General features: G+C 40.1%; 1 protein-coding gene across 4 annotated transcripts; it reads right to left on the bottom strand.

The window, feature by feature from the left end:
- Positions 1-390: 390 nt before the first annotated feature.
- On the bottom strand, positions 391-27,430 carry LOC124072454 (CAP-Gly domain-containing linker protein 4-like). 4 transcript variants are annotated; one of them, XM_046413903.1, is made up of 15 exons: positions 27,296-27,430; positions 24,116-24,247; positions 22,548-22,687; positions 21,899-21,992; positions 21,496-21,657; positions 20,936-21,054; positions 16,622-16,870; positions 11,669-11,804; positions 11,200-11,331; positions 6,098-6,292; positions 5,828-5,962; positions 4,481-4,604; positions 3,007-3,071; positions 2,790-2,868; positions 391-2,470 (listed from the first exon to the last, which is right to left on the bottom strand). In XM_046413903.1, exons 2-15 carry the CDS (start codon positions 24,231-24,233, stop codon positions 2,107-2,109), a joined length of 2,112 nt encoding a protein of 703 aa, XP_046269859.1. In that variant the 5' UTR covers positions 24,234-24,247; positions 27,296-27,430; the 3' UTR covers positions 391-2,106. The 4 variants fall into 4 exon arrangements, with proteins under 4 accessions (XP_046269859.1, XP_046269861.1, XP_046269860.1 ...); XM_046413905.1 differs by lacking the exon at positions 27,296-27,430 and adding an exon at positions 27,168-27,278; XM_046413904.1 differs by lacking the exon at positions 27,296-27,430 and adding an exon at positions 26,054-27,130.
- Between the last annotated feature and the right edge of the window lie 450 nt (positions 27,431-27,880).

Raw genomic sequence — 27,880 nt, 5'->3', positions numbered from 1 at the left:
CAAAAATAAGTAACAATAAGCATAGAAAAGAATTTAAAGTAACCATTCAAACATCTATTTAGTCTATAATCGTGGCACAATAGAGTCTGTCACCCACACTCACACTTGAATTTGTGTGCCCAGGCTGGCGGTGAGCAAACAATGCCACTTCAGCAGCAGGCTTTTTCAGCTTTGGCGGAGATGAGCCCCAGTGGAATCAGATGGTAAGTGAACAGACGTGTAACCATTTCAAAGCGCTCGTGCAATTTCATTTTCCATCCCTGAAGACAACTCTTCTGTGCACTTTATGAACAGTCCAAGAAAAAGTCACGTAAACCACTTTTTCATTAGTACAACCAGACTTGATAGCGGCAAACAGCCAAAGGAAAAACACAGTCATGGACATAACAAGTCAAATTATAATAGAATATTTTATTTTATACAAATACTGTTATTTTTTCACAACATGTAAATGCATCAAACCAAATCCCTTTCTCTCAAACACAATTCAAATATACACAACAGGAATTTCATGAAAAAACAATCTATCACCTATTATCCACAAGAACATAGCGCCAAAAGACTTTCATACCCATCAGTGGAATTTGAAATCACTCATTCTGCAATACAACTGGGATTGGAGATACATCAAAATATGAAGGATGTGAAATGTGGAACACTAACAAATGCCACAGAGATTATCACAGAGTTGGCCTTAATGCAAATGAGAAGCTATTTTTAAAGAACAGTCTGTTGATTAAAATGTTTCAATAGGAACGTGGAAAGGCTGCGCTTTTTAAATGCTTGCTCGTTCCAGGCTTTGGATCTGTGGATATTTCAGGGAACCTTGGGCTCTGACCACCATTGCTTTTCAATCACAGGGGGGGCTGACCAGACAGATCAATGAGAGAAGGCCATTCGAGATTCTACCGCCGCTGTTGTGGCCTACATGCCCTAATTGGATGGTACACGAGTGTTTTACTGAACAGTGGGCCTGTTTTCCACATGCACAATCGATGGCCTGTTCTCTGCTGAGTTGCTCAGACAGCTCTAATCAAATAGCAAAGTCTAACCCTGAAGCTTCCGGGTGGTTGCATATTTCCTGCGTCAAGCTACTTTAATCAAGCATCAGATACTAAAATGTGGTCTTCAACAAATGTAATGATACCACGCTGTAAAGAAAAGCTGGTACATCTGGTACAACAGGATCACATTCATAGGTTTTCAGATTCGGGATGTAAAAATTGAAATCCTCAACCCCAACAGAAGTCTGTAAGTTTGTTCCCAGCTTGACTTAGAATCATATGTAGCCAAAGGGGCAAAATGTAAGCTTTCTTCTGCATTTAGCATGATATAATCATCATTTATCCATGTAGGCCTAACAGACAATCTGTGGCAGGGAGTGATGTAAAGCATGTAGGACTAAATAGGACTAAACAACAGAATCGTGCGTATTCTGATGGAGGCTGATAGAGATCTAAGCCTAATTCACTTTTGCTTTCACTTATATCTATTCATGAAGTGAAAAGCCAGTTTTGAGTCTGCTTCCATGAATTATCGGCAAGCCCTATGACGACCCTGGAAAAAAAAAAAAAAAATCAATCTCTCTTGTCTCAAAGTGCTCTTAATTAATACACACATGCACACGCGCACATAATCACAAACACATGCACACTTTTGGTTAGAGAGTAGACTACATTACCACCTAAATTATCTGATAAAAATCTTTATTTGATGTGATTAGCTTTGGGTATAGAAAACATTTTCCATGTGCACACATCCATGCCATCCAGTTTATCTTACCTGATCTATCATACTGTTTATCGGTGCAATCAGATTAAAAGTAGTGCAGTGTTTTATGTCCTATTAAGACTTTTGTTCCCCTGCATCCAGCCAAGACAAATTCTAATAAGAATTTAAATTTAATTCTATAAAGTGCTTTCTTTGCTTCCTACATCTTTCCAGAAACTAAACGTAGTAGTTTAAATCTGAGCTATTTCAAAGTTTTATAAGCAGAAAAGCACAGAAGACTAACTATGAATGAGAAAATTCTGTGCAATTAAAAAAAGAACAAGAAGTTTGAACTTAAAACTCAAAATATTAGCTCTTCTCTGGTTCCTACAGTCCTCAAGTCTTTTCGCTAACCAGACGAGAACCGTTGATGCCACGGTAGGTGACGCGGCTGGGGCGAACCAGCACGCCATGGGCGTGACGACAGGTGAAATAACGGCGGCCGCCAACAGAGCCGTCGTTCTTGCCCTTGGGACTTCGGAGTTCCAGGCCCAGCCAAAGGCCGGGGGCAAAGTCCGCCGTGCCCAGGTAACGGATGAACGCCATCTCATTGGCACTGCTGAGCAGGACCTGCATGCCCACGTGGAGGCAGACCTGTCCACCAGAGCTGGGCGAGGGGCTGGACCCCGTTGTGCTCCCAGGGACATTGACACCACTGCTGAGGGTGCTCCAGCGCCGACGTTGAGGGTTGGATCGACTTCTTTTTAATTCAAGAAATGTGGGAGCGGAGGGAAAATGCAGCACAGAAAGATTTATGAGAAAAGGTATGTAGTGTGAGAGGATACCTCAGAAGCAGGAGATTCATGGCAGCTTGTTGTTTGAGGGATTGATCTTCAGTTCCTTTCTCTCTCTCATTATAACCACAATCATGCACTGGCCATTTAAAAAAGGAACCTTTGCTGACTAATACCACTGCTTCTTATTATTATTGATTCTGCTACTGCTGCAGGGGATTAGGATGAAGCTGAAAAACACGGGGAGGGTGAAATATGAGGGCTGTGCAGAAAAGAGAGACACACCTGTTAGCAGGACTTCTTCTGCTCGTTTCCTTCGGGGTGGCAATGGCTGATGAAGTGCTGAAGCTGCGACGGATTGTCCCTGCATAGCAATTACAAGAGTCAAGTGCTCCCACACTGATTCGTGCATAATAGTGACCCACAACATTCACAGCATAATAAAAAATTCACATTTCAAATAAATCTGTGTCAAAGGTCGCAATGAAGGCAGAACTCTCACCACTGAAAGGATGACTGAGGGGTGACGACGAGAGCTCTGAAAGGCAATCGACAGATCCATGGATCCTGTGAGTGAGAAAAAAAACAGAAAGAAACCTGTCAGTGATATAGTCTAGCTCTATCAACATTTGCAAAAGCACCACTGATATTGACCCTGAGGTTATCTCAGCCATACTTCACTTCACATAACTCACACACATCCTGAAAATTCATACCTGTAACATTTTCAAACAAGTTCAAAAACGCTGACAACGGCAACAGGGAAAAGCAAAAGAGCACCCGTCACACCCACTGGTGTTTTCTTGAGCCGTTATGTGACCATAATAACATTAGAGCTCTGAAAGCCATTAAGACAGAGACCGCTAAATGAGCAAAAGGCAAAAGGTGATACCTTGTTTTCTATAAGAAAAGCTGTTGTTTTTTCCTAATGGGTTGTGATAGCTGCTAACAGGAGAACAGAGAGAGACAAAAAACAAGTCTCAGGATGGAGAGAATGTTAGACTCTCCTTTAGATGCAGGGAAACTGTGGCCCAGGGTTAATTAAGAAAAAAATGAAGAGAAGCAAAGGAAATGAATAGAGGAGGGCAAAAAGACACAGGTGCTGACTTTCTAAAAAGCACCTTTTGTGTAATGGGAGGCGCAAATAGTATGTTTAAAAAAAAGAAACAGAAAAGTAAGAAGAGCAATGAGGAGATGAGAAGAGAAGAAGAAAACTCCCTCCTGAATGGAGCATCTGTATTAAGACGAAACAGTCTAATTATACCTGTGTAAAATGCTGCCATGTGTCAATTTAACCAGCAATCCTTCCTATCCAGAGAGCCTCTCTTTCCTTTAAAATAAAATCATTCAGTACTTCAGATGTCAACTGCGTTTAAAGTTTTTTGTCCCTATCTTTTCATTTTCCTGGTCAGGAAAATTGCTATGTCTGTAAGAAAGAAGAATTCCCCTGTGTAATACAAAAATATTATCAAATCAATATATTTGCATCAATAAAAAAATGTGAAAATATAAACTCTTTACATTTCTAATCTAAATATATGACATATGCATATTAATCAGTCATAATCCATATTTTAAGACAGGGATGATGGCTTCTGGCACCTCATTAAATTAGCCACGCTGGGTGAGGGCCCCAGGCTTCACATTTGACAACTGGGACTCTCTTTAATCACAAGTATAGAGGAGGACTGTTTTCCTACAGAGGGCAAAATCAAATACCTCAGCATTTACACAAATGACACTGTCAAAGAGGCTCATTAGCACCATCAGATGTATTGATGAGGGGCATGAAATACAATCTGAGAGATCTCACGGCATATTGTAAAATTTTTCAAAAGATCAGCTCTGAAGTAGTTATTAAAGACACTCGTTTGACAAATCAGTCTCTGCTTCTGCGGCTGACCACTGGCAAAAACCAGAACCGACCATTACTGTTTGGTGAAATTATAAGATACCTTTAAAGGGTCTGCACTCACCTTTGAACTCGAGATGGAGGTGCAAAGACGCCATGTTTTGGAGGGCAGCTGAAGTACCTCACTCCTCCCACCGATCCATCATTCTTACCATTTGGCTTGTCCAGTCTGATGCCCAACCAGAGCCCTGCTCAGACAGAAAGCCAGATCAGAAAGCCTGCAGCACAGTGCAGAACAGGCAGCATTCCGCTACACAGCGCTGCCTCTTACATGGCTCCTAAATACTTAATAATGAACTGTTTAGCTCTTTAACTCTGTCATTGCCCTGTAAGACAAGGAAGAAAGGGAGTTCAAAGCATCACTCTTCCCTCTCTCTATGATGACTTCATGTGCCACAAAACGAAATACATAAAATGTTAAAAAAAAAAAAGAAAAAAAAAAAAAACGAAGTCAATTTACTGCAAGTGTTCAACAAGAAGACTTTTGAAGGAGGCTTTTGGTGTGGAGACCCAGTCCTCAATGCAGTAAGAACAGAGCAGCACTGATTACAGAGTATCAAAGGAAACTTAAGACTGAAATCCCTTGAAATACGATCCTCAGGGGTGTGAGATATGTTAATACTCATTCATATATGAGTGAGGCCTGGGCAGAACTACTACCTACATATTAATAAGTAATGTGAGCTGTTTTCTTACTAGGTTTAAAAAGCTTTTGTTCAGCAGCAGCTTTCTCAAATCTTTTTTTCTCCATGTATCGTCATTCAAACTCAAGTTTTGCCACCACAATGACTTGTGAGTTCGCAATTTAGCTCATTCAAGTTGAAAAAGAGGAGCTCAAGAGACCTATCATTTTCTCCATATGTGACTCATTGTACAGTTATGATATTTCACAACAGTTTTAAAATAAAATTTCTCACTAAAAAAAGAAGTATGGGGAATGAACTCGCAAGTTTTCTTGGTGTACCAACCACAGGCAAGTTCTACATTCATTCAGCCATTTACTGGGCAGTCTATTGAATCAGTATCCGTGATTGCTGTTAACTGAGAAAAATTATTTAATTTACAACCCAGCCAGTCATAAAGCTTTGACATCATGATGCTGATGGTAATATAATGTGCATAAATGTATAAAAACCAAATTAAACTTCAGAGAGCATTTTAATATGCACGCACACATGTGCTTCACATCTCAAATATTCCGATTTATCACCATTTATTTAACTTGAACAAGTTGATCTTTCTTCTGGAAATGAGGCAGAATAACATGCAAGTGACTGAAGAATCATTCAGATGAAGCTGCAAAGCATCTACCAAATAAAGAGTGGATTAATGGTGAAAATACCCTATCAGTTTTTAGCTTGATTTCAACTGTCAAATCTTTGCAGGTAGAACAGGAATTACAATTACTGACCTGGAGCAAAGCTCGTCTTTCCGTAGAACTGGACTACACCAGTTCTCTGACCTACCACCAGCACCCTCTCCCCCAGGTGCACCTCGGGGCCTCCACCCACAGAGCTGCTAGCTGAGGGTGTTCGACTTCGAGGACCTGGAACAGATGGACAAAGAAAGTGTCATTAGTGTGACAATTACTGCCCTCAATTTGAATTATCACATCAACATAATCATGAGAAAATCCATCCATCAATGTTAAGATGATATTGTATATGATATATGATAATACCTGCAGAAGTAAGGGCCGTGGTATCAGGAGAGGAGCGGAGGACTGGGGAGGGCGTGGTCCCCGGACCCAGTGAAACACGCTGCCTTCGCGGCCTGGCAGGTAGACGCTGCCTTGGCAGTGGATGAAGTCGGACACCCGGCCCATGCCGAGAGTCCAGTGAAGACGATGAAGAGGAGAGAGAGCGGGAGAGAACACCTGCGGTGAAAAGGACACAGGGGAGCGTGTGACAGGAAACACAGGGGTCATTTAAAAAAACAATAACCACACAATACAAAAAAAACTGTACCAAAACAAAGTGGAAAGTTAATTCACCACTTCTATTTACTATGCACCATTTGCATTATGTGTTACGTCTAGGCTCCACTGGGACATTAGTTGTGAATGCTGTTATCCATTCTGCTGTCTAAAATCACACAGCACAAACTGTGTGCCTCCGCTCTTAAACACTGAGCCCATCATCCATCCATTCAGGCATAAACACAGTCTAATGGCATCAAAATAATGAAGCTCAACCTTTTATTCATTTTTCCATTGTATTCTTTTGAACGTTACAGTGCGTGCAGCACTCAGATCCAGGCAGTTAGCGATGTGCTGTTTCAGAAGACCAAGCAGCTACGTCACCTGAAGCTAAGGCAGCACAAATCTAGTGAGCTCAATCTTTTACAGTTGCACGTCCTGTTACTGAGGTCCTACTAAGCGCCAACATGCTAATCCCCTCATTTAAGGAATGAGATGCAGACAGGAGGTGGGGGTTGGGTGTCATTTGGAGGGAAGGCCTCATTAAGCTTTTTAGCTTTCATAGACTTTCATAGGCCATAAGTTCATTAACTGCCCAACTCTTAGAGGCTAACTGATTAAATCTGTGCCAACTTACTTTAAGACAAAGGCAAGTTTCAGCAACAAATAAATTAGCCAGTATTGGGCAAAAAACCTTTGCCAAAACCTGTTTTCAATGGTAAGCCTTAGCTAATGAGCCCTGATGACTGTGAGTGGACGGCAATGCACAGAAATAATGGTTCAACGGAAAAGACGGAATCAGCAGGTTTGAGCAAGTCAATGCCTCATTATCTTAATTGACTGGACTTGTGTGGTTTTGATTTCATGCATAGCATTCACAAGTGCAAGTATATTGTATTTCCAGGTTGAGGAAAATATCTCCAATTCAGATTATTAATTACACTCAATATTGAGCAGCTTGTTTTGGGGATCTAAATTATGCTTCAATTGCAAATGCAGCACTAATGGGTACACATGGTGCATATCAAAGTTAGATTTATGACAGCACTTTTATTTTTTTGGGGAAAGCATTGATGCTCCTATTGAACTCGCCACAGATGGGTTGTGATGTTGGATTTAATCATTAAGGTAGACTAATGATCAAAGACAGGTGATGATTAGGAGTGAACATTTCCCATGGTTTCAACCAAAGAGAGATTATAGTAAATACTGCAAACTCCCACACCCCACGCCCTGATACGCAGTACATTCATGCCCACACAGCCATGATTGCAGTACCTTTCCTTGTCACTGAGGCATCTCCCTCTGTGCCATGATTGGAACCAGGTGGACTTTTTTGATTATCAAAGGTTTTTTTGACAGATGGAGATAAACCTTTCCACCCACCCACACACACACACACACACACACAAATACACACACAGACAAAAGAGACACAGTGACAACTTTTCAGCAAAGACATTAATACGTCATCTTCTTATCTGAGTATTTAACGGTACTTAAATAAGAAGATGACATAAATAACGTAAGATCAAAGTTCCATAATGTTTGTACAACTCGAAAGTCACTTTGACACCTGAATTTATGAAAACTTATGAAAACTATTTCGTCTTGCTATTATTAAAAGCAGAATATAATTAATAAAATCTTTCAGCATGATTTCTATAGCTGACATGTTTCATCTGCTGAAAAATGTATGTGTATTAACTTATAATACATTATGCAGAAATGCAGTTTATAAAGTTCATTAGGTTTAGAGAAATTAAGAGAATAAACAAGGAAACTGAGAAGACACTAAGTATAGCAGACTTAAAGGCAGAGACAAAAAAAGCTATGGTGAGAAAATAAAACACAAGAGCAGGAGAGGGAAGAAATGAAATAAAATAAAATATATAAAATAAAAAAAAATGCAAAGGGCAGCATGACATTGTCGAGGAGCTACGAAGCAGGAACTACTGAAAGGCAAATTTTCTTGATTGAACTCAGATGGTCTCTTACTCCAGCACACAATAAAAACACGCATATATGCTGAGACAAGCAGTTACACATAGACAAAAGCTCCAATAATGACAGCGAATGCAAAAGAAAAACTTCAGAACAACTTCAAAAGGATGGTTGTTACCAACTCAAGTAGCACACAATGCAAAGAACATTTCTTGCACAAGTAAACAAAATTATGCTCTTCAACTAGTTTCTAACACCAAATTTTAGCAACAACTTCAAGCATTTTATACAGTTTGTTGACTTGAATTAAATCTACAATGAAACAGACAAAAGCCTTTTAGAGCCTGGGCTTTAATAGGCAATAAAATCAACATCCATGATTTACCTAAACAGATTTAAGGAAAAACTATTCATCTCTCTCAATTCATACATAAATCGGCCACATAAACTGCCCGACGTTAGTCTCACCTCATTAAAATGTCAGCTACTTTCAAACTTTATATGGTGCTTTGAAGATGGTGTTACAAAAATCTTAAATCAGCCTTATTGATTGCCATTTCAGTTCACATTTACCAAGAGCTGGGAAACGTTCCCCTCAGAGACAGAGTTGTGTCTTTCCTTTGAACTCCAAAGAAGAGACTACATTTCAACTCTGAATACAAAACATTTTTTGTCATTTGACCTTTAGCTTGCAGGGACCTCCTGGCTCTATCTATCCCTTCCACATACAGACGTTGGCTTCAAGTGACAGGCTGAGGCTTTCTGAATCAAGCGGTGGTGCTTTGTGAGCGCTGTCTATGTTCCCATCGCCCTTTGAGGCCTGAGCTACAGTTGACACACTTTTAATAGGGGCCAGCCTGGCATTCTGGTGTGTCTGTCTCCCCTGGTTAGCAAGACGAGCCAGTCCCGCAGTGACTCTTCCAATCTATAGATACACAGGAGTGAGCAATCCGCAGTGTCAATACAATGGGACACTTCAACACAGGTGGCTTTGTGAGGCTGGGCTGTAAATGGTTGACAAAGGCTTTGCAAAGTGTTTGGTCATAAATTAGTCTGGTTCCTGGGTTGAATGGAGGTGCTGACACACACGCCCTCGTATGCACTGCATGCCACACATAACACACTCACATACACCTCGTGATGGATGGCTCCCAGGCTCTTTAGCCTGTCTATGCCCTAGTTATTAAACTCTGCTTAATTGGACTATCAATCACAGAATTCCATAGGCCACTCTCAGGTCAGCTATTCCAGTCACATCCAGATCAATCGGCCTTCAAAACCTTTTAATATTGCACCATCACAATACAGCTGAAACCCTAGAGGGCGCAAAAACCAGAAAAACCTAGCACAGGCAGGTTTCCACAATGTTCTGGGGTGACTGGACTATATTATGAGACAACATTAGTCAGGAGCTGAGGATATGGGCATCCAAGGACTGTGAGAGCAAGGTCTTGTCAGCAGTCTAATTTATGTATTGTTCTTTGGCACTGGTTCAGAATCCACTTTTCAAAGCATTTGAGGGAGATTAATATGAAAGCCCAAATGCAATAAATCATGTAATACAGCGACACAGCTCATACAGTCGAAAAAAGTTGAGAAAGCCTCCTTTTGGCACAAAAAGAGTCAAGCAGAGTCGTGATTCAGCTGATGGGCTCATCTGGACAACGAGAAGTGACTCAGTGCCACCATAGCAGGCTAAAAGCCCACTGTGTCAGCAGGAAAAACGTAGGAACTGCCATTCATTTTGGTATCTACAATAACTCTGGTCCCACATGAAGCATTATTGATGCAGCTACAAAGACTTTTCTTAATTACAGGAGACACATTTCATTAGACTTTGTATTTGATAAAATAGATACATGTATACATGTGCATATAGATCTGTTGCATATAATTTCTTCCCAAGAGATGAAGACTGGACATCCTCTTCTTATATATGTAACTAAGGAGATGCAAATTAAATATGGATAACAAACACACAGCATATCATATCAGCATGAATGTCACTGTTGTCACAGTATGAAACCTCAGCTAAGTTATTAGTCAGTATATGCAGATGTTTCACTCAACCGCGTTTCAAACCAAAAGCGTCGGCTTGGTGAAGCGGCTAGCAGTAACAACCTGTAATGATCAAGTCTCATAAGCAGACTTGACCTTCTGTTACAATAAGCTGGACACCAAAAACACCACAAATCTGAGGAATCAAAGAGGACAAATTACATTGGGAGATACTTAGAGATTTGGATTGCAATTTTCATTATTTTCAAGGGTGAGGATGACCAAAATATATGTTTCTGTTGATGCTAAGTACTCTCAGTACTCCCACTTGAAGAATGATTTCTTCAATTAACAGCCACCATTAGGAAGCTTTCCTTGAACTAACAGTGTCACTCCAAAACACTGGTGTTTCTATGAGGTTGATGCAATTCTTTGGTTTTTTTTTTAATATGATATGTGGTCTAATAATGTATCCACTGGTCTGCTGCAGGGGACTGTGTATGAGATTACCTGTGACATGAGGATACGCTTGCCCCTGCAACATCTTTTTCACCTTTGTGAAGTTCACACATGGTTTCATCCTCAGGGCATGGAATGCTATTCAGTTTCACCATCTTTGTTTAGGTCACAACTAGATAATTTTTATTTACAGTACTTTTTGCCAGAACTCATTCTGACAAAACCTTGTCAGCTTCATGCTGACCTGCAATGTTCAGTCAACCTGATAAAACTTGAGCACAGCTTGAATCTTAAGAACAGAGTCAAGTGAAGCAGTACTCTACTGGCCAAAGGTTTATGAACAAACAGCTCACACAACTCCTGTACGATGCATTATATTGATCCTTTTTACATTTTGACAGAAAACCAAACACACACAGAGACAGATCCTAATTCTGCAGCAACAGTATGCAACTTGTTTTTACCTGTGTTTATCTTGGAAGTGATGCGGGACAGGTCGATGCGGCGTGGGGGGCGTATGGGTGTAGACGTCTTTGTGGTGCTGGTTTTATGTCTTTCCAAAGGTTTACTTATCTTAGAAAGGGGAGCAAAGATTCCTGTGAAAAAAAAAATATATATTACATACCTTCAGAGAAAGACTTTAACTACATCCGCAGATTATGGGTAACTCAACTAGACATACCGACCGATAATAAGACAAATCAACAAGAGAAAAAAAAAAACATATTACATTATGCTAATTTGGATATATTCAATTGGCTGACATTTGACAAAAAGAACAAATCTAATTTCCTGGGGTTAGATAAGATTCTACTGAAAACCTGATGGGACCACTCAAATCTTAGAAGTCAAATAATGATACAAGTAATTGATGTAGCAAGTGGGTGAGTTGATGTGTTTGATCTCTAAGTGTGGGAATGTGGCAAGACCTACCATGTTTCATTCGACAGGTAAAATACTGAACCCCCGCCACTGAGCCATCGTTCTTCCCCTCCGGTTTGTCCAGCTCCACTCCAGCCCAGAGGCCTCCAGAGAACTCAGTGCTGCCGCAAAATCGCAGGGTTCCAACCTGCGTACGTGTACAGTCAAAGAACACAGAAGGTCTAAACAAATATAAATAGAGTCAAACATCATCGAGACACGCAGCAAAAGAACTGCCCAGGGTACTAAGCAGTGGGTGAAATCATCATATTTTCGTGGGGGACAGAGCCCCCATCAGAAACTCAATAACATTTTGATCGGTCTCTGTTTACTAAAGCTGCAGTGAAGAAAAACAATTAAAAGGGAAAATAGAGATGAAAGCACTAGACTGTGTCAGAACGTGCAAGACAGATAATAAGAGTTTTGATTAGCCATTCTCTACAACTCAGCTTACTTTGATTCTGCTCTCGGTATGACACAAAATATATTAAGGGCATATTCTTTCAGAGCAAATGTCCGACCAGGCTGGAATTAATATTTTCTCACAGTCTCCATGTCTCTGTTTGCGTGTGTGTGTGCAGTTTGGATGAAACACAGCAAAGGCATATCACAGTTACAGCCACAAAAAACAACAATCACTACGAGCTGCTTTTAAGGGGGTGATCAGTGAAACAAACTGAGTAAAAGCTGATACTGTATATTGATGATAAGGCCTGTGTTTGGTCAGATAAGAATTCATTAACACCCTTGCTCCTGAGGGATTGTGAGCCAGTAAACTTGCCTCAGATGAAAAACAAAGGACCATCAGGCTGCTTTAAATTCAGATGGATGCGTGATAAAGTTCCCTGTCATGGACTCTGACAATCACCTGACACTCACTGCCAGCCTCAAGATGAAAAGAGTCAAATTAATGATAGACAGCATGACAGTCAACGGATGTGAAACTACTTACTTCCTGCTGATACACAGAGCTTGCTGAACGAAGGCAGATGTAAGATGAAGATTATTACAGCTTTAATACCTGCTGCTCTCAATTGATCCTTAACTATCCACCATGAAGCATTTCCTTCCAAATGTGTGTTAAACTGCTGCGCAAGTCAGAGCAGTTAGGCTAATGCAAAACTAATGGAAAGCAACGAGCCACTTCTACCACTGTGCACCAACTCCAGCAACATCATTTGTGTAAATAGTTCACCATCTACCCACACTTGCCTGCAAGCTACACAAACAGCACTTGGATGTTAAATCTGAAATGCCTTAAAGCCAGCGTTTGCCTTGACAAGCTGGTGGAGCAAAATTCAGACAAGCATCCCGCAACCTGGACGACTCATTTGATTAGTTGTTCTCATGTTTGTCCATACTTGACTCGTCCTTTATAGCCTAGCCTTAACACCAACCACTTCGCCATGATCTCATAAGGCCTTAAATTCAATAAAACCTAACAATTTAAAGCCCCATTCAGATGTAATAAATGCTTAAGCCCTGAGAGTAGAAAAATGCAGTACCTGATCTAATAAAAGTCATTTGTCAAGGTCTCTGTCATAAAATGGAGTTATTTTAGAAAAATTAGAATTTCTAATGCCACAGAGGTAAAAAAAAATAAATAAATAAATAAATCACGTAAAACTATGTTTCATAAATCTTCTGTACAACAACTAATTTATTTTTTGGCAAACTTTGGTAAGAGTACACTCACGAAATAGTACAGAGATTACTTGGTGGAGGGTTCACTGCAAAAGTTCACTTTTCCACAAAAAAAGGCAGCCTGAACAAGACACACACACACAAGTAGAACACCAAATGACTACATAATAGCAGATGAACACATTAAAAATGATCCAAAAATTAACTATAGGCTAGTGTTATACACCAGGGATGGTTTGTGAATTCTGGTGGCCTCAGTCCAGTCCACGGGATAATATTGAGTATAAGAAAGGTCAACTGAATTTCCTTTTGGTACATTTCTCTGGTTCTTATCATAGTCACAGTCAGCATAGGCACAAAGGAATTTAGGAGATACTGTACACAACTGTGCAACAGCCAACGCTACAGTACTACAGAACAGAATGTGGAGAAAACTTAAAATATGTTTGTTGATTTTAAAAAGTGAAGGCAGAAAAAGCACTTTCCAATACTAACAGGGAACCTGCTCATTTTAATATTGGAATAACCGGGAAACTACAGTCTCATACTACATTACCTTTGTTGGTGCACAAATTTTATTATTTGATGCCACTATTAAACACAATCATGACAAAATATACACCAGATTACCTAAGACAGAGACGGTGACTGGTGACTGCTACAAGTTAGTGTTTAGGATGAGTCACATTAATTTCATGTGTGAGGAGTTCTTAGTAAAGACTGGACAGCTAAAAGCGATGAGAGCAATTTCGCAACTGAGCAGGTACTTGTGATGTTGAAGTACCAATAACTGCATCAGAGTTGTCTGGTAATTTTGTGCCAGTGGCACGGCAGCGGATGTCTCTTTCAACTGCTTTGATGAACCACTTGGCAAATTCAGGCTGGACTGGGCCATTGCTGTCAGCCTGACAACTGAAGGCACAAGGTAAAAGTCAGTGGAAAAAGGCCAGTGCTGCAAGATTTCAACGCAAAGCACAGAGAAAAAGCACGCATTCCTGGGGGTTTCGTTTCATTTTGGAGTAGTAGGATGTGCAGGCATTTGTCCAAATTGAACTATGCCATGAAAATAGTTAAAAAACTGTACATTTTATTTGACCTTTGGGTGGTTAAATCTCCATTTCAAAGCATGCTTCTTGTCAGAAGGATTACAGATGGCTTACACCACCACAGTGAAGTTGGGTGGTTAGGTCAAGCAACCATTATAAAGTATTTCTTTGAATTACATGAAGGACCAGAGAAAAAAAAGATATCATTTTTTTGAACAAATTTCTTTTCCCAAGTTCTTGAGTAAGGGCTTGTTTAAAGTACTGAAAAGAAGATTACAGCAATACAAACATGTAGATGTACATGCTTGAAATTTTATTTTTTTAAATTTTCACTGTATTACTCTTTAGCTGGTGCTTATAATGACAGTGCTGTATATGACTACTTCAGTGTATCACCTTGTTTACTTTGATTTATCAGTTTCCTGACACATTACACACTTACACTGCTACAAAGAATCAAGCGGCATAGTTTAGTAAATACTGCCAGCTGTACACTGGTCCTATGAAAAAGAGTATGAACACTTTCACTTTTCAAACTAGCAGTCATACCAGACATTTCACAGAATCACAACTTCTGTTGTTGGATTAATTTAAACATGCTCATATAAATGCTGCTGATATGCCACAATGAATGTCTGACATAACCCTGAACACTGGATGGGTGCCAAAAAAGGTGTTGCTTAGCAACTGGAAACTATTTTTTTTCTTGGTTGAGGGCTGAAATAATTGTAGAAAAAATAAGCAAAGCCTCTGTCTTTGCTTGGTAAAAACCACTGCACAGCTGCATTGCACTGATGTGATGCAGGCTACAGGGATGAGGCTGATGACGTATCAGTCCCTTTTGTTTTGCATAGTATTACTTTAACGGCCATTTATGCTATGCACTTTAATTTTATGTGCTATTGTAGGTGTTTATAAAACATGTCAAATCAGTCAATAATAATAATAAGGGAAAACAAGATCTGCATTCTTCTCCAATTCTGAAAAAGGGCAAGGCAGAAATTCAACTCCAACCATTTTATGCGTATACAAAAATACAAATCTGCTCAGTGACACTGAGTTACTCTATGTGTGCTGTGAGCATTAGTGGGTTTGCTCTCACTCCTGTAATTTCTCTGCAGTGAGACACACTAAAACCCTGATAATGTGAAAATGTGATAACTGGGTTCTTGATAACTTGGCTTCAATGCTTCCAGCTTCGCTTAGCGCTGCATGTTTGCAAAATGGGAAGCTGGTGAGGGATTGCCTTCTTGTCACAGCACTACAGGCTCATACTATACGGTCTGGCTCCTGTACTTGAAAAGTATAAAATCTCTCCACATTTTAGTCCTGAAAAATGCTGGTCCCACTGCTGCAAAAGTATGAGATTAGTGTGTGAAGCTCTGTCAAGTGTTAGGAGAATTAAATAACCGCTGTATGACATGTTTATTAGCTTTGTTCTTTAGGCCAATCTAAAAATGTGGCCGATTTTTCTTCTGAATGTAAATGCTTGATAAAGCCATGCTGTATGAAATACATTCTAAGAAAAAACCAAGGTGTTGTTCACTTAGAAGTAGCTCGTTTGCAAATTTTTTACATCAGCCCAACATCAGTACAGGATAAGAAAAATAATGTGCTTTTGAAGATCAAAGCAATTAAACCTATTCCAGTAAATGGCTAAAATAAAAGTATGAACCTGAGAACGAGCATAACACGGCCTCTTTGAATAGTAAAATTGTCAAAAATGAAATATAATTTCCGGAAAATACAAAACATAAAAGCATGCACTGAAATGATTCAATTATGAGGAAAGCGCTCAAACCATCTAAATGTAATTACCGGTACATTGCCTAATTATTTGAGTGATCTGAACTTTATGCGAAAAGATAATCAAGAAAAGAAAGCAGACCAATCGCTTATTTTGTCTTTAGTTACAGAGCCAAGCCCATCTGAGATGGAAATAAGTTAAATGCAGCCCATAACCCTTAGTTTTATATCCCTGTATCATGCAAAATGTATAACCACACGATCTTGACTGAAGCATTCTTGAAATGAAGCACTCACTCACTCACTGCTGCCTGGAGTCACATTATTTCACAGAGGTTCTCTCTGTTTCTAGAGAACTGTACGCTAATTTGAGTTCAGCTAATCACTGGGTCCCAATTAGAGGGTTGGGAAACTTCACTATTATATCACTTTGAGATATGGAAAATGACAAAGTAGAACCGGAAACGCTGCAGCTGAAGAATTAATACTCATAATTGCTCTTGCCTTTTGATAGTGACCTACCACACACCTTCTGTCCAGCAATCACCACACGATCGCCCAGTCGGATTCCCATGGTGGCGAGCTGTATCCTGGCCTTATCGGAGAGAACGGGAAGGGACTGGGCTTGCAGTGTGAGGGGCATAGGTGAGCTGGGTCTGGGTAAAGCCTGTCTCAGCAAAGTCAGGAGCTCTTTGGCCACAGCAGCTGCATCCGCCATCTCTAAGGGCATGTCGAGGGGATCAGGCACCACGTCTGCTGGGCACTGCCCCTTTTCATTCTGTAGGAAGAGGCAAGCACAGAAAGGCAATAACACAATTACAAGTCAGTGAATTTCATCTATTTTTTTAAATTTGCCAGCATGCCAAGTTAATGTAATATAAAAGATCAATACTGATAAATAAAGTGCAGTATCAACCTCACTGACAAAAGAGTGCCAGGAACAAACTTGTATTTTTGCTGCCATTATCAAAACTTTCACCGTTATCACGTCTGCGACAAGGATGCTGTGTTTCACTGACTGAGTCTTTAATCTTATCTCTACCCCCCCACCCATCTGTTTCAAAGAAGTCGACCAGCAGGCACTCGGAAGTTTGGTTTAGAGAGACTACAGTCAGTGAGAGCTGAGACGCAGTCAGCAAACCCAAGTGACAGCGGGGGTAGGAGGAAAGGCCTGCGGAGGCCAAGGGAGAATGTTGTTCATACGTCGTAACACTGAGCTAATACACACGCCACTTAATCTGCAACGGCGGCTTGGATGAAAGTGTTTGTGCTGCAGTGCATTTCTGCCTTTGTGTGCGGTCTTTCAGACAGTGTTTCACAGGACTGGTGCAGGGATTGCTCTTTTCAGTTCAATGTAAATTTTATTTTAATATTTGTTGTGTTTTGAAATTATGTTGTTGTTTCTTTTTCAATATTCAACCTACTCAGCTCTCCATTTGTGCTTTAGATGAATAGGATATTCAGCAGAACAATAATCACTTATGGTCGCTTTCAGTGTATTTCATTTAAGTGCCCAAAGGGAACACGCTTTCACACTGAACTATTGTCTAAAAACTCTCTCTCTCTCTCACACACACACACACACACACACACACAAATGGTTTTGCCAACTACATAGCAGCCATATACTGTGTCTATCACAGTATAATCTATCGTTTAACAACTCACAGGAATTACCCAATGATTATGCAAGACGAATATTTACACCAAATTACCATTTTATATTAACAACCGTCCAATTTAACATAATGATATACAGCAGCCCGACATCATGACTTCACACTAACCACCAACAGCCCAGCTCATACTAAACAAACCTGCAACGGTGGCTCACTTCATACCGGGAACAATCAAATAAACAATGCACTACAGCAGCTTGCTCCTAATGAAAAATACGATGAGTTGCCATAGCTATTAAGCTGTAAGATATGTGGTAAAGGAAGCATGAAAGGCCGATAATATATTTTTTTTATTTTTCCAACCTTTCCAACCTTCCCCTGTTCAAACCCAAGGTTTGTTGTGACAAATCTCTTCAGGGCCAGAGAAGAGAAATATCAAATTAAACCTTTTTCCAAGTCTGACCTTTACTCAAAAGGAAAAAGAGAGATTTTAAACTGAATTCCTTGGCTCTGGTATCATACCGTATACTCCACCATCACTGACATTTTTCAATGCAGTTTACTGAGCAAAGTATTCCAGAACATCACTCATCAAGGCACATGCCTGTACTAATTGCATATGGTTCATAGTACTGCAATATGGTAAATTACATATTCTACTGAACTTCAGAAAGGCTGTGGTTGTATGTGCTCAAGGCAACGATCAATTTTCATTTCCTCTGCCAGGCTATGCATTTGCATTGGACTGTCTTAAGTGATATTCAAATTAGTTTGTATTCAATGTTCTCACTGTGTTACACCCATCTATGATTATATGTGTGTATAGGCAACAGCAAACAGATTGTTGAGGGTGAAGAGAGTTACTATATCAGAACTGGGGAACCCCATGTGACATATCTCTAAGGCAAATTGGAAGCAGCAAAGACTTGATAAACCCTAAAAAATAAAGCCGACAAAAACTAATCTTCCTGCAGTGGTTTTAAGGATAAGGAACAAACATCCATGTCTCTAATCCACAAAACTCTCTGCATAAAAGGTTAAAAAGAATACAAGCTGGTTCACATCAGCCAGCAGTTATATGTTCTCCAAGTGTTTTATTAAGACACTAAAATGTATAGAGCCTCGGCACTCATCTTTGGGCAAAGGAATTATTGGACTAGGTGTGTAGTGCTTTGGTGACCTCCAGTGGGAAAATAGTGCATGCAAAGAACAGACAACAAGCTTTAATTAATCTGAAAAAAACAACCAATTTTGTTTAATGTACAAAATAATAAGGGTGTGAGACACTGGAGACATGTGACTTTACTAAGGGTAATTACTTTATGATAACTTGAGAGTTTACACTTGTATAGATTGCAGTGTTGATGCCACATCACCATCTACTGGGAATCTGCTGTACGCCATTCAGTTGAAGATAACAGCCAGGCAACAACCAAGGCTTTAAATGACTGTAACAGAGAGGTATAGGCCAGAAAGACTGAGTGCAGAGAGATTTTCAAGCAGTGGATCCATCTGGAACAGTTCAATGGAATCTGTCAGTAAAATCTCTATTGCAGACAAATGGCCTTTTATCTGTTAAAAGCCAGTCCAGTCAGTACAAGAACAAGACTGTAATGTTTTATATTTCTGAACTGAGCATAAGGACCTCCTTTACAAAGACCTCCATCAAATCAAACTGTAATTCTGTAAGGCAGCACACAAAGGATCTGGAATTACATTGCATAAGAAAGGCTTTGTACAGCTAAAGGTGGGAAAATAGTGTGAGTGAATTTTCTAATTCTGATGGATGATGTTTGTGAGCAAATACAGAGGGCAGAAGCAGCATCATGAACACCCACAGCCTAATGAAATCAAACACAACAGCCGTGGTGCAAAAAATGTTTGGGAGGTTTATAATGTTCGGTTTTTGTTGAGACAGTTTCAGAAACACAGGTTCAATAATATGATAGTTTATCATTTTTAAGACTGCAGTTTCTGGGGGTGCTGTATTGTACTACATCATATGTGATGATTTAGTGGTGCTGACATCCACTAATCACTTACTGAGAACTGGTCAGATCTGAGTCGAATGTGAGGATTTGCTGCTTTTATATCATTATAAATTGAAGCCTTTGGGGTTTGAATGGCTGAATGGATAAAACAAGAACAAGCAATTGGATCGCTCATGTTCTGGAAAATTATGGTGGGCATTTACATTGTATAACACCCATCCATCCATTTTCTATGTTGTTTCTCCGTCAGGGTTGCGGGGGGCTGGAGCCTATCCCAGCTGACTACAGGTGAGAGGCGGGGTTCACCCTGGACTGATTCGAATCTGGAACCCTCTTGCTATGAGGCGACAGTGCTAACAACAGTTGGCAGTATACAACAGTTAATAATAATTAATTCATTTATTATAGATATAAAATGACACATTGAAATAATAAAGAGCGATTTGTTAGTCAGGGTTGCGCATAACATGTGATACATAAACCAAAGTAACATGAATACATTTTATTCAAGTGAAACGTGTTGATAATGCATTTTTAAGAAAAATGAAATAAAAATATCGAGCCATTACGAGTGATTATGTGTCATAATATCCTCTTAGGTTTTTACTACACTCTACCTTTCATAAGTCACAAGAATTCTCATCTGCAGTAAAAATAGCACAAGCTTTTACACAAGTTAAATGAGTCCACAGTGCAGCTGCACTGCTGGCTCGTAATATGAGATGTCAAGAGAAAGGCTCCCTGTATGATGGTTCAGTAAACACTGCAAAATAATAGGAAAATATCATTCAGAGTATTCCACACTGAACTTACTGCCCGACTAACTGTAGAAAACTAGTCTGCTAGTAAGTAAAGAATTAAATGTCAGAACATTTGGAGAATCAGAATCAAAATCGTCTTTATTGCCATGTAAGTGAAGAGGTTTCACATTACTAGGAATTTGTCTTGGTGATTGGTGCATACATAGAATGGAAGAACAAGTAACATATAATAGTAGAATAAAATAAAATAAAATAAGTAAAATAAATATGGTTCTGGTAGTACAAAAGTGAGGTAGTACAGGGTGGAAGTATAGTGCAAGTAGGTGAGGTAAACAGTGCAAATGGTCAGTAGGTAGATAATGACATGAGCATAATCAGTGCCTGTACTGTACTGTACTGTAGTGGATGGTTTGGATCAAAGAGTTTTGTCAAAATTGCTGATGAGTGTGTGTAAGACAGCAATATAACTCACTCTGAACGCAGGGTTGGCTCCCAGCTCCAAGAGACATTTGACAGCTGACAGGCACAGGTTGGAGGCAGCAATGTGCAGGGCGGTGCCAAAGTCAAAGTCACTACAGGTGGCATCTACCTCTACGAATAAAGTCAACCAGGAGAGATTGGTATTTTGCATTTTTATACATTTTTTGAGACTGTTCTGCATTTTGGACATTTTATGACTTGGATTTCTTACACTAACCTCAGATTACAACACAAACCAGGGACATAAAAGAGCATGGACAAAACTAAGAAAACCTTACCACATCACAACATCACAAACTATAGCCTCCATAGAGTAGACTCAACGCCGCTTTGACTGAATATTATAAGCTGCATTGCGGGGGTGTTGTACTGGATAATATGTACTGCCTGTATATGCACATAATAAACTGGAAAGGCTGTTTATCAGTAAATAGATAAATTACTGTGGCCTTAATCCCCACTGCAGTTGATTTAAAAATAGAAACGTTCGCCTCGTGCAGACTGAGGGGACAACCTTCCCCCTTTCTCCTTTGGCTGCAGCTGTTCTCTCACCTCCAGGCTGGGAGGACTGCAACACCACCCGGATAAGCTGCGGCACGTCGAAGTAGGCAGCGTAGTGCAGGGCCCTCATGTTGGTCCAGCGTGAGCGAAGGTTGGGATCAGCACCCAGGGCGAGGAGCTGGCGAGCAAAGCTGGCTGCCGTCTCTGCATCACCTGAGGAACAGAGGAGGGATACAGGTATGAGTGTGCTGGGAGGAGGTGTAGAAGTCAGTTCTAGAGAAAGTGTTTAGGGAGGAGTACTGATGAATAGCAGTGCTTATCGAGTCATACAGGATTGTGTTCAGCGGTCAGAGTAAGAAGATAAACCAACACAGACAAACAAGACAGAGGAGAAGAGTATACACATTTACAGTCCAGCTGAGAGTGTTTATTCAACACCTGCTCCAATACTAACCTATACCCGGAGCTCCCGCTTTGCAGCAGTAGTGCAAGAGGCTCATATCAGTCAGGCCATCTCGATCATTCACACCGCAGCCTCTCTTCAGGATCTGTGCAAAGCCAGATGTACAGCGTGTCATTAAGGACCGCCGACTGTCACCGTGCAGGATTATTACTTAAAAGGATCTAAAGTAAAACTCAAGGGCACTGGGCTAATGAATTATGAGTAAGCTGGGACTCTCATAGCTCTACTCATTTTAAATTTGGAAGAGAATTGTTGCGCCAACTGACATAGAAACAAGGCATTTATTTCTCAAGGGTTGTACTTATTAAGTGAAAGGGAATAATGACTTGCTTTTCCCCTTGAGACAAGAGTTTCTCTGCACAATTTAGTGCATTGCAGGTTTTTTTTGTGTTACCCTGGGTGGAGGTGGTCTGAGGACAGTTCAGCAGGTGCTCCACGAACAACATAAATAAATAAATAAAATAAAATTCTGGTTATCATTATTATGTATCAAGCATTTGTTTGCACTGACTTGTGAATAATTAAATGAGATGTCAGTGAATTGTGAGTTTTATGAGGCCAGACAAAGAGGGGTTTGTACAAGGTCAATGTGAACAGCATCAAAGCAACATGAACAACCAAAAATTCAAAGTGGCGTCACCTCGCTGCCAATAAGGTGGATGTTCTTCTGAACCTGTGGCACCCACTGCCTGAGGACAGCAAACAGCTCTGGTATGGTGGTGCTGGGATCCAGAAGAACCTCTCTGCACTGCGGCTCACTGGGGTCAAAGAAGGAGAACTCTGCAGATGAGGGGTGAGACAAATAATAACAGATCACATTTAGCTGTAATGCGATTCATTTTGAACAAAAGAACCAGGAATCCAAAGCTTTATGCTACTTTTTCACCTGTATTTGCATGTGAAGAGAGGGTGTGAAACTCTGCAGCACAGACATACATTAACTATCTGCGACAGAGTGTTCAATCGATTCAATCAAATTACTAATCTCTGGAAATGCCCTTGTTGGGGTAGCAGAGGCAAATGAAATCAGATGCGACAGTGGATTGCATGCCGTGAACCAAATGAAGCATTAGACACCCCGACTGAGGCTGAAAACAAATAAGCTTGGTCTTTCACAGTGAATGCCAACACTTATAATCTAGCCAGAGACAAATCTTCACATACACATACACACACACACACACACACACACACACACATATACATATATACTGGGACAGGTATAACTTTTGAATGTTCCAAGAATGTTTCAAACTGTTGTTTTTTTGTTTTTTTTTTTGCTATTATCTGTTTTTTTTTATTTTTCAGTCTAATGACTACCTCCTTCACTTGCATAGACACCTCTTTCCAACTGCAGACCCACATCTGCTTTATTTGTCATGACTAACAAGGGAACAGGACATACTTTGCCAAGAAACTGCTTGTCGGCCATTTGTTCCACCATTTATGAGCCACCAAAAATGGCTGTAATTCCTAAATGGTTAAAACCACACTTTTGTCAAACCCCTTGAATTTAAGCTGAAAGTCGTGACTTCACTCACGTTTCAAGTGTTTCATTTCAAATTCACTGTGGTTGTGTACAAAGGCCAAATGCCAAAAAACTTATACTTGTCTCAATATATATGGACCTAACTGTATGTGTGTATGCATAGATAGATAAATAGATAGACACACACCTGTTATCATGTTACACAGAAACAGATAAATCACAAACACACTAAACTGGACTACATTAGATAATGAAAAGTAAAACTGGACCTATCAAATTCACATACTATTTGTAAATCTAACATCTTAGGAATAAATCTGTAAGAAATGTGGAAATGTGAACATCAGCACTTACACAATTGTGTTTAACTGTTCACTGTATTAAGAACAATGCCATAATATCCTTACAATAAATAATGAGCAAGAACTATGTATCTGCCATTCTCAAACTGGACTCATTGGCCAATATAGTCATTGAGTGCAGGTTCAGGACTGTCAGGATCATCAACATTTTTTTCATACATAATGATTACTTCATACACCTCTAATCAATGGATCAATAATCATAACTCACTGATAAAGTGTTTAAATATGTAACCAGTCAATCAAAATGCAGTGAAAGCATTTTCTTCAAACTTCAGTCAAAGAGCCGCTTAAATGTTTCGCATTTCGCTTGAAATGTCAGACAGCTCCACTGTGTGTGTGCGTGTGGATCCTCACCGCAGTCACTGGGCATGGGTGCAGAGGCCACCTGGTGGATAACTGGTCGCTGATGGGAGGAGGCCCAGCCCAGCACAGCGTCTCCCTCGACACGCTCTGAAACATCCTCCTTTGTCATCTCCCCCTCAAGGCCTGTGGCAGGGACAATATTAGAAGTCCTATTCTCAGAACACAAGTAGTCTAATTTCAACAAAGCAGTGAGTGAAGTCCACTTCCTTTATGAGACATGACTTTATTGAAGCTTCTGGGTGATCTGTGCCCTCTCACCAAACCAGGGATCTTCTCAATCTTCCTGCAGGGGCTCTAGTACTGCATGTTACTCAAACATATATATGTAGTAACATGACACTGAGTGTTCTCTAGCATTTGTATACAAAAGGGAGAGTAACATAAAGGTATAACGTGATCATATGTAATATGGTAAACACACGAGGATTACAAGAACAGACATATCTAGATATGATCCTATATATAATCCTAAGGATTAGAGGCTGAGGATGTGAATATGACTCAAAAACAATTTCATCTGCCAAAAAAAAAAAATCTTAATGATTTACTTTTTTCTGAAGACTTTAAAACAAGAACAGGTTTATGGTGAACATGTACTGAACCACTAGCCTAATTCTGAAACACTGACTGGAGGAAAACAAAGTTGGAAAAGGACAGAAATCCTAGGGCAAGCAGGCAGGCACACACACACTCACACACACACACACACAGGTTTAAGCCTAAAAGCGCAACACTGAGCCTAAAAGCTTCCAAAGCAACCAGCACTCACTGTCATCTTCTCCTTTATCCTCTTTCGTGTTGATCTCCATGAGAGCTTCCCAGTCCAGCTAAACTAAAATCAAGAGACACAGACTGGGACTAGCAGAACATCTAACCAAGCTGGTTCCTAAAATATGCCCAAAGCACATAGACAGTCCCTTGCTCAATCTCCAATCAAACCCCTACCCCCTGTTATACCCTGTTGATCCCTTGACTCCCAGGTCTAGTGGCTATTTACAGCTATGGGCATGGTGTTCTCACTTCTGACTCTCCCCAGCTGGAGTGTCACTCTCACTTTCCAGTCACTGTGCATTGCTGACCCCACTGCCACCTCATGTGACTACTCAACCATAACACCCACAATGCAGGGAATGCAGCTGTAGGGTGACAGTGCAAACAAACAGGGTAAAAGGGCAGCAAAGTGGTGGTTGTGATTAGGACAACTGTCCTTCAACATAAAGGCCAATTACCATTGACAGCATGCAGCCACCCTAGACTGAATCCCTATCAGAAGAGAGGCATGGCTGAATCTCTTGGTAAAAAGACACTTCTGAGCTCAGGGGACCAGCACTTCAGCAGAACTATGCATTATTTTTGTGTAAAGAAGAGCAGTGAGGCCTGCAAAAGACCATTCTCACAGGAGACTTATGGTCAATAAACCACAGCTGTTAATGTTAATGATAGCTCTGTTCTACTCAATTGTCCCAGAGATCCATGACAGTGTGACAGTGACTGAGCAAGAATTCTTACTATTTACACATGTGGCATGTCAAAATGAAAAGCTGGTGTACTTCTCACTTCATGTCTTCATGTCTCCATCCTCTAACAAAACAATGTTATTTATTTTTTTTTTAATTCCACGTGTAATGCACATGACTGTGTTTGTCAAACAATGACAGAAAAAATGTCTGTTACACCTATCAGGACCTAAAAGTTGACTTCATTACCCAGCTTTAAAGTGAGAGTCTCAGTTTGAAAGAATTCAACAAACATGACATACTGCAATACATGAACTGACAAGGTGTCTAATTACTCTTACAGAATAAAAGGACTCTTATTTCTCTGTGGAAAAGTGCATAAGCAGTCGCAAGTGTAAGAGAAAGAAAGAAATAATAAGAATTAACGAAATCGCTAATACACGCAATGATCTATATTAGACAGAGAACGTACATTTCAGTTTAAGTCAGTTGTTCAGCACCAACTTCCATGCTGCATGAGAAGTTCCTCATGCCTCTGAGGTCACTAACAGCCTATGTAGAGATTAGGACTTTGCAGTGGAACAATGGCCTACATTTGCCATAAGCCTCTCCTTCTTTGTCTGATCCATGATGTCACTCTGTTCCCATCCTCCCATGTACTGAAGGGACTCGGACACATTTCAAGCTGATAACTCAAAACATTTTGGCAGCCATTGCTTTATAACTGTTTTTCTGACTGACGAGCAACATGTTTTGTCTGACTGCAGTGTTTGGGAATGTTACAAATGCCACGTTGAACACAACGTTACATCAACAGAGTTTGTTGTAGGATTTTGGCAGCGCACACAAACATCCTCTTGCGTTGTTCATTATCTGGATAAATTCAGTTGTTTCGGCACTTTGAAGCACTTCAGGTTCACTGAAACTGAATATCACAACCTCAGAGGCACTACTCAAAAATGGTCCAACAACACAGGTGTTTTCACCTTGTCTAATTACACACATCTATCATATTAGAACGTGTATTTAGTGACATCCTGTAATTCACAGCAGCCTATAGCTCCCATTCCATCAAAACATAACTGCTACACAACTTAGTAACAAATACCGTTTAATTGATGATTTATATTGGGGTGCGTATCATACACTTCAGACGCTTTCATGTTGATATTAGACAGTTGACAGTCATCAACCTAGCTTTAGCTAGCTTGAACTAAAGTATAGGTGGTCTGTCAGCAGTGACCACTCCCTCGTCTCACAGGTGTGTAACGTTAGCGCTGAAGGCAGATGAAGTAAGGTTATGAAATTGTCTCGATACTCATTTAATTCGTTTCTCTTCAACTTCGCCTGTTAACATATACTCATTTGTCTTCTTTACGTTAACCTAACATTATAGAGATGACAGCAAACTGTTAGCCGGCTAGCATGTTAAAAATCTTAAATACAGCTCCGCTCCGCTGCTATTTGTTTTTGTTTACGCCTGGTAAATATAACGTTAATTCGTCACCAACCATAGACTTTATGCTCATTAGCTGCTGAAAAAGTTGTCAACAGAGATTAAGTGTCTTCTGATAATGTTCACTCACGTTAGCTCATCAGAGGCAGTGTTATCTAGCACAAATGCTGGGCCAACCATTTTACCTGTTTAAAATGCACTTTACGAATACGACTGTTTAGCAGACGGTACATAAAAAAACATTTGCGTTACCCGCACCTTGTTGCTGGTTCAAATTCGCTCATGGGGAAATGTCTAGAAAGCTGTGATGGATTTAATTCCTGTCCATTCTCACTGTACGCTACATAGCTAAAACACATCCGGTTTCAGAATAAAGTTTGGTGTACTTTCCGGTCTTCAAAATAAAGGGAACAAAACTAAAATTAGTGACCTTACTCAATACAAACATCTTTCATGAAGGTATAGTCATAAAAATAAGAAAAACTGCATTATATAGTTATGATAACGAAATAATTTCAGATTAAATTACCTTAAATATTTCCAAATCCTGTATGCCTGATCAAGTAAGTATTTCCTACTACTATTCAGCGCGGTTTCCTTGATGAATGCCAGTTTTTACTGAACCCGAATAGTCTTTGCCAAATGTACCTGCATCTAGTCTTTTCCTTTTGTTGACTGTCTCGCTGGTTCAAGTTTTGGTCAGCTCAGAGCCATTCATCATTTCCCAAACACCTGTGACTTTTTGGTTATCCTTCAGTAGTGATTATGCCAACATGAGTGATGGAGGGAGAAAACAGCTGTTCAGTGTTTTTAAGTGGCTGTGGATGGTGAAAATACTTATTC

Source organism: Scatophagus argus, chromosome 15 (genome assembly GCF_020382885.2).
Source record: "Scatophagus argus isolate fScaArg1 chromosome 15, fScaArg1.pri, whole genome shotgun sequence".
In the NCBI taxonomy this organism is placed as follows: Eukaryota; Metazoa; Chordata; class Actinopteri; family Scatophagidae; genus Scatophagus; species Scatophagus argus.
This window is presented reverse-complemented; position numbering and strand designations above follow the sequence as displayed.